This window comes from Poecile atricapillus, chromosome W (genome assembly GCF_030490865.1).
Source record: "Poecile atricapillus isolate bPoeAtr1 chromosome W, bPoeAtr1.hap1, whole genome shotgun sequence".
In the NCBI taxonomy this organism is placed as follows: domain Eukaryota; kingdom Metazoa; phylum Chordata; class Aves; order Passeriformes; family Paridae; genus Poecile; species Poecile atricapillus.
The window spans coordinates 27,744,357-27,752,459 of NC_081288.1; the positions used below are offsets into that span (position 1 = coordinate 27,744,357).

The window sequence follows — 8,103 nt, forward strand, 5'->3', positions numbered from 1 at the left end:
AAAGTAAATCTGTCAGAGCTGTAACAAACTAAATCTAGGTGGTTTAAGTCTGTCTTACCTTTGTTTAGTTCAGTATGAATTGCACTTGGCAGTTATTTTTACCTTTGAATTGCATGAGAATTCATCTACTGAACCCCTTTGTGGTCATCCAAGGGTGTGTAGCTGTAACAGACAAAAAAGTTTCACTATATAATGTTTTGCTTGTACATCCTGAATATCTATACTTTTAATATTTTTTGCGTGTATGTATTGCTGATCTTGATATATTTTTGGAGTAATTCTAATGGAATTAATTTAATGTTTCTGGGGACCCTACTATGTGTCTTCAGAGTAAATGATTGTGAAGTGTGTTTTGTCCTGCAGCTATAGAATATGTAAAAATAATAAAATGGTGATGTGGTGTTGCTTAGATACCTGACATAAAATGTCTTTAAAATTGCTAGGTGAGCAAAGGAGACAGCAAAAATGCCAAAAAGAAGAACAATAAGAAGACAAGTAAAAACAAGAGTAGCTTGAGTCGTGGCAATAAGAAGAAGCCTGGCATGCCCAATGTGTCCAATGACCTCTCCCAAAAGCTGTATGCCACTATGGAGAAGCACAAGGAGGTAAGAGCTGATTGAATGAGGAATGCTTTTTTACTTTAGTAAAGAGGTGTACAAAGCTTTGATACTTCAAACAGAGTCATGCCCTGTAAATTATACAGGTTTGGCTGGAGAAGTGAGTGGCTCACCCAGACAGACCAGTACCAGTAAGTCTGGGTGCTCTTGGCTGCAAGGGAAGTGGGAATAAATGCAGCTGTGCATTTATTGCTTTTATATGCAAAACTTCCTAACCTTCCTAGATGGCCACATCAGTTCTACTGTTACTGTTCAGTTCAGTGCCCCTTTCCTGTCTCTTCAGAGGAAAGTGAACCTGCAGGGCACCCAGAGGTCCAAGATTTCCCAGACCTCACAAGCACCCCACCTGGCGGCAGGTCATTCAAGTGTTAGCTGATCCTGGAACTGTACACTCTGTAATGAGGTTTGGTGATCAAAACGTCTTGATAAGTGCTAGCATAATAAGCTTTTTTATTTTTCAGGTCTTCTTTGTCATCCGTCTCATTGCTGGCCCTGCAGCCAACTCCCTGCCCCCCATCATTGAGCCTGACCCGCTCATTCCATGTGACCTGATGGATGGGCGTGATGCTTTCCTAACCCTTGCTAGAGACAAGCACCTGGAGTTCTCCTCACTACGAAGGGCTCAGTGGTCAACCATGTGCATGCTGGTGGAACTGCATACCCAGAGCCAAGACCGCTTTGTTTACACCTGCAATGAGTGCAAGCATCATGTGGAGACCAGATGGCATTGCACTGTCTGTGAGGTATGTTTGGTAAAGTTTTCCCTGCTTCTGTTCCTGTATCTTTGTGCCCAGACTGTTCTTTATCTGAACTGGTTTCACGTTAGTAACTGGCAGAAAAAGATCTGTGCAGCTCATCTGCTGGTAGTGCACAAAGGAGGGAAAACATTTTCTGTAACAAGTGGCTCTCCTAATGTGCTGCTTGGTGTGATTTCTGCCTTGTGGAGAGCTGAAGGTGCTGCCGCCTAAGAAACTGGCCACTGTAGCCATGGCTTTAGCTGGAATGGTAGGATTAGCTGATTTTTCTGAAGAGCAATGCATACATTTTCCTTCCAGAGTCAGAAGTGTGGGGCTGCAGTATTTCTGTAAAGATGGCACTGTTGGTTTACTGGCACAGAGGTTCTGCTGTGCTGCAAGTCAGATCCCAGTACTCCTGTGACTCCTTCACTACTCTGTAGAATGCTGCAAACAGCATTTGTGTCTTCAGAAGTGTTTGCAAAACCAGTGTGTTTGAAGATCAAGTCCAGGGGTTTTAGTGGTTCAATGCCCACTGGAAGCTGGATTATCAATGTATCTGGCTTCTAACTTATTTTTTTAGCCTGCTGGAAGGGAATGACTGACTCAGATTTGATCCTAATTACAATTTGATACTTCTATTTCCTCTGGTTACATATATAAATAAATACACACACACGTGTGCATGTGTGATTTTACCTTCTTGGTATATACCAGAAAGTAAAGTCTGGATTTTCTATGGTTTAGTAAATCCTGAGAACTTAGGTTTTTTACTTAAAGATCAATTACGGAACCCAAACTCGTGTGCTGTTGCTTTCACTGAATGCCTTCTGTTCTTTCACCACTCTCTGTTGTTTAACTCACATCTGCAAACTGAAAATGCAGCTTTCATTCTTTTTTGAAAGCTGGTACCTCTTCTGCCCTCTTCTTTTGAAGAAGCAGAAGCAGATGAGCAGCTATTCGTCCCCTGCCTATTTCTTCTCCTTTCCTGTTGGGATTTTTCTGGCCCAGCTGAATAATGTGGGATTTACTAGCTCAGAGCCAACTTGTTTTTCAAGGTTTATATATTTGTGTAGCTTCCAGACACCCTTACACCCACACACTTTCCCTGGCTATAATTTGGATTCATTCCTTCTCTAGTACCTCAACATGGCATGAAAGATTGAATTTTTCCCTAGAGCAACAATTTGCCTGCAACAGACTGGGAGTAATTTGTTGAGGTGGCATGACATCATTTATCATATGGAGTTTCAGGAACACTGATAACTCCTCCTTTGTTGTCTTTTCAGGATTATGACCTGTGCATCACCTGCTATAACACTAAAAACCATGACCACAAGATGGAAAAATTAGGCCTCGGTCTAGACGACGAGAGCAACAACCAGCAGACGGCCACGACGCAGAGCCCTGGCGATTCCCGCCGCCTGAGCATCCAGCGCTGTATCCAGTCTCTGGTCCACGCCTGCCAGTGTCGCAACGCCAACTGCTCGCTGCCGTCCTGTCAGAAGATGAAACGGGTTGTCCAACACACCAAAGGCTGCAAACGCAAGACCAATGGAGGGTGCCCCATCTGCAAGCAACTCATTGCCCTCTGCTGCTACCACGCAAAGCACTGCCAGGAGAACAAGTGTCCCGTGCCCTTCTGCCTCAACATCAAACACAAGCTCCGTCAGCAACAGCTCCAGCACCGCCTGCAGCAGGCGCAGATGCTCCGAAGGAGGATGGCGAGCATGCAGCGCACGGGTGTGGCGGGCCAGCAGCAAGGATTGCCCTCACCCACGCCGGCCACGCCGACAACTCCAACGGGCCAGCAGCCCCCAACACCACAAACCCCGCAACCTCAGCCTCCACCCCAGCCTGTGTCACAGCCTCAGCCTGCACCTCCCAACAGCATGCCACCCTACACCATGCCAAGAACTCAGCCCCCCAGTGCTGTGTCCCAGGGCAAGGCAGGTGGCCAGGTGACACCTCCAACTCCACCTCAGCCACCACAGCCACCAGTTCAGGGTCCTCCTCCGGCAGCAGTGGAAATGGCCATGCAGATCCAGCGGGCGGCAGAGACCCAGCGCCAGATGGCACATGTTCAGATCTTCCAAAGGCCGATTCAGCACCAGATGCCCCAGATGCCACCAATGGGAATGAACCCCCCACAGATAGGCAGAGGTCCTGGTGGCCATATAGATCAAGGAATGGGGCCAGGAGGAATTCAGCAGCAGCCACCGTGGGTACAGGGGGCCTTACCCCAAGCTCAGCTGCAGCCGGGAATGCAGAGACCATCCATGATGTCAGTAGCTCAGCCGGGTCAGCCGATGAATATGGCCCCTCAGCCAGGAATGGGTCAGGTACCTGGCACTGCTCAGCCCAAACAACCACCTCTGCCCCAGGCGGCCTTACAAAACCTACTGCGGACTCTCAGGTCTCCCAGCTCACCCATGCAGCAGCAGCAGGTGCTTAACATCCTTCACTCCAACCCTCAGCTGCTGGCTGCATTCATCAAGCAGCGGGCAGCCAAGTACGCGGGGTCCCAGAACCCACAGGGCATGGCGGGGCAGCCTGGCATCCCGCAGGGGCAGCCGGGGCTCCAGCCGCAGCAGGCCATGCAAGGGCAGCAAGGAGGGGTGCACCCCAACCCCGCCATGCAGAACATGAACCCCATGCAAGCAGGAGTGCAGAGGCCCAGCATGCCCCAGCAGCAGGCGCAGCAGCAGCCACAGCAGGCCATGGCTGGGATGAATCCTCAGGCGCAGCAGATGAATATGAATCACTCGGGGATGGCTCCCCAGTTCCGAGATCTCCTGATGAGACGGCACCAGATGATGGAGCAGCAGCGCCACCAGCAGCAGCAGCAGCAGCAGGGAGCGGGACCGGCGCTGGGGCCAGGGATGGCCAACCACAACCAGTTTCAGCAGCCCCAGGGTGTCGGGTATCCCCAGCAGCAGCAGCAGCGAATGCAGCATCACATGCAGCAGATGCAGCAAGGAAACATGGGACAAATAAGCCAGCTTCCACAGGCCATGAGTGCAGAGACAGGAGCCAGTTTGCAGCAGGCTTTCCAGCAAAGGCTGCTTCAGCAGCAGATGGGGTCCCCAGCTCAGCCCAATCCTATGAGCCCCCAACAGCACATGCTCCCCAATCAGGCCCAGTCCCCGCACCTCCAGGGCCAGCAGCTCCCTTCATCGCTCACCAATCAAGTGCGTTCTCCGCAGCCTGTACCCTCACCGCGGCCCCAGTCCCAGCCCCCTCATTCCAGCCCATCCCCTCGGATGCAGCCTCAGCCTTCTCCACACCACGTCTCCCCGCAGACCAGCTCCCCACATCCAGGACTGGTAGCTGCCCAGGCTAACCCCATGGATCAAGGGCACTTTGCCAGCCCGGACCAGAGTGCAATGCTTTCCCAGCTTACTAGCAATCCTGGCATGGCAGGCCTCCATGGTACAAGCGCCACGGAACTGGGGCTCAGCTCCGAGAACTCAGACTTGAATTCAAACCTTTCACAGAGTACACTAGACATACACTAGACACGTTGTAGCATTTTGGGAGCAAAAAAAAAAAATAATTAAAAAACAAAGAAAATAAAAAAAAAACTTATTTTCTCAAGACTTTTTGTACTGAAGACAAATTTTTTTGAATCTTTCTTAGCTAAAACGACATTTTTCCCTGGAACACATCTGAACTCTGCAGCAGTAGTTTATGGTTTTAAAAACAAACCGACAACGAACCTGAGGGACAGTAGAGTACAAAGAATATATTTTTGTTATGGCTGGAATCATAACCAGTCCTTTTTCTTGGCTTTTTTTTTTCCTCGTGTGCGTTGGGGAGGTCGGGGGAGGAAGGTGTTCTTTTGGTTGTGTACCAAAGGATGCCCTGCTCATGCCTCCAATAGGTTTTATTTTTTTTTAAATTAATGAAAATATGTAATATTGATAGTTATTATTTACTGAGGCAGATGGTAAACATTTTCCCTATTCTGGTTTTTCTTCATGTCACTGCAAAAAAAACCACCACAAAAACAGAACAACAGAAAAACACAGGAGAACCTTTTCCTAAAACCGGAGGACAAAAGGGGTTAATGTTGCTTTAAAAATACATTACATATATAAATATATATATATAAAAATAAATACCAATCTTTTCCTCTTTGGGTGGAAATATGTCAATTCTTTGAAAAATGTAAAAATATTAAATAACTCAGTCCCCTCCTGAAGTCTACTTTTGTCCTCCAAGAATTTTCTATACAAGAGTCTGAGCTTAAAAAAAACTTCAAGTATTAAAGTAATTTGTACATGTAGAGAGAAGACAACATTTTTGGAAATACACAGGGGCAGCTGCCAAATGGATGTAGTATATATATTGTGGTTTCTGTTTTCTTGAAAGAATTTTTTTCGTTATTTTTACATCTAACAAAGGAAAAAAAAAACATAAAAAAGAGGGTAAGAAACAATTCCAACGGGATTATTTCAACCTGAGAAAAATCCCTGGGGTTTCTTCTTTATGCTTGCTTTCTCTCTCCCGTGCCCCTTTCCCATCCTCTTCCACTTTCTGTAAAACTTGAAAATAGAAAGCAAAAAACCCTCAAATGTTGTATATCATGCAATTCAAGTTGGTTACTTATAAATAAGAACTTTCGATCACTGTATAGACTGTTAAAATTGATTTCTTATTACCTATTGTTAAATAAACTGTGTGAGACAGACAGCCTGTTTTTAATGTTTCCCTTCTCTCCCACATGTGTTGCTTGTTCTTTAAATGGTGGGGGTAGCGGAATATGTGCTACTTCAAATGTTTGCTATCTAGACATCGGAGAGCTATTTAATGTATATGACTGTTTTAAAATGCAAATCTCTAATAAGGGATGTGGAGTAATAATTAGTCTTCTAAATGGACTCTTTTGGTACAACTCTGCATTCGCGTTGTTCCCGGCATGTATCTTACCAAAGAAATGAGGTCTGACCTCGACAGTTGTGCCAGTCAGCTGTGCCCCGCCCTGCTCACACAGCCTGGGAGCAGCTGATCTTCAAAGGACCTATTTTGCATTTTGAAATGAGAACTATTTGTTTGGATATGTGATATTAAAAGATCCTATTTCACTTGGAGTATATTGTGCGCCTTTTGCCACTGAAGTGTGGGCACGAGGTAAGCTGGTGTGGAGGTAAGCAGGCAGGTGCCGCATCAAGACAGTGCATGGGTGCCCAGTCATCCTGAGTCACATCTGGTGACCTGCTGGATGCAGGGGCATTCCCGAACAGATGTGCTGTCGCCATGGAGCATGTGTGCAGTGACCCCAGTTGTGTGCCGCCCGCAGCTGCACTCACATGCAGTTAATCCGGTCATGTCGTGTGTTGTGCACAAGCTGCTTGCGGTGGATGTGGCTGGTTCATTGAGGGCTTTCCAAAATCCAGCTGTATGGTGTGCATCTGCACTTACTGCCTAGGGAATAACTCACCACCAGGGCCTTACGCACCTGGAAGATCCAGATGGGACCAAGGATGTGACCAGAGCACGATTGTCGAACACCGGCTGTTTTGGGAGCATCAGTGTATCTGCAGATGCCAGACAAATAGTATGAGTAAGCTGACCGCAGGAGGCTGCTGGTGGAAGATGATGGAGGGGGTAAACATGGATTGATGGGAAGCTGAGCCAAGTGCCAAACAAAAGTAATGGTGTATTACAATGTGAGTAGATGTTAGAGATTTTCAAAAGTGGGAGTAAAATGCTTGGGTTTTGGATATAAACACAATTAGGACAATGAATCTTGTATTTAAAAGGGGGTTGGTGGCAAGCCTTTAGCAAGATGGTGGGAAGTTTATGGCAGGCTTAAGGAAAGCAGCCCTGGGCTTTGGTATTTGCCCTTGGCTAAAACCTCATACTGCTCACCCCAGTATAGTGCAGAGCTGGTCTGCACCAAGCCCACAATTACCCTGGTGCAGTGGGAGGGACTGCTCCTGACCTAAAGGAGAGCAGAAAGCAAAAAAAAACCCGTGTGTCAAATGGCAAGACAGCAGCCTGGGATTGTTTAGATTTGCAGTCTCCACAGTAAGCTTTCCTCTTCCTTCCCTGCCATCAAGCAAAGCCTAGTTTTGCTTTCAGCCTTGGGGGACTTCTCAGGATGGAACATAAATAAAATTCCTTCTAACCATATACAGGCTAGTGAAGTGAAAAGTGTGCCCAGCCTTCTAACTTGTACGCTTTTAGTGCAAACAGCTTTCATTTGTGCTCATTTGTGCATTTGAGTTAGCACACAAACCATGGTTAGAATTTCCTGACCTGCATCAAAGGATCTGAAGTGGGGAAGTCCTGGGACCTTGCAGAGCACGCTACAGATCTTCCAACTTCAAATGCCAACATAGAGACTTGCTTGAAAGATGCCACGATGCATTCTGTGCAACAGCACAGCTGCTCTGTCTCCATTTGTACGTGCTGACTCTGAGTCAAGTTCAGTTTTTGAGGTGGTGTGGATGATCTATAGTCTTAAATTTGTATAGGGTTTCTTTTCCTGACATCCCCCCACTTCTGCTTTCCCTGGTTCTACTGGAGAACCAGATCTCACCATTTGAGGAACTACTATGGCTGTTTCAAGTAGTAGGAGGATTTCAGAGTGATGACAAGATTAGGTTGTCATCTCTACCTCTCTTGCCATTCAGTTGTGTCCAAGTAAGAGTAGGTTGTTTCACTCTGGTTTATTAGACTCTTGGATCAGCAAAAAGAATCCACACTCAAAGTTCTAGCAATCCAATCAGTATTGATTGTCCAGT

General features: G+C 46.8%; 1 protein-coding gene across 1 annotated transcript in view; it reads left to right on the forward strand.

The window, feature by feature from the left end:
- The window catches only part of LOC131591384 (histone acetyltransferase p300-like), a 60,354-nt gene extending 53,910 nt beyond the window's left edge, over positions 1 to 6,444 (forward strand). The window contains exons 29-31 of the mRNA XM_058862002.1: positions 444 to 605; positions 1,079 to 1,360; positions 2,641 to 6,444. Coding sequence (XP_058717985.1) covers positions 444 to 605; positions 1,079 to 1,360; positions 2,641 to 4,869 — 2,673 coding nt within the window. The 3' untranslated portion in view covers positions 4,870 to 6,444. The remainder of the gene's footprint in view (positions 1 to 443; positions 606 to 1,078; positions 1,361 to 2,640) is intronic.
- The last annotated feature ends 1,659 nt before the right edge of the window (positions 6,445 to 8,103 follow it).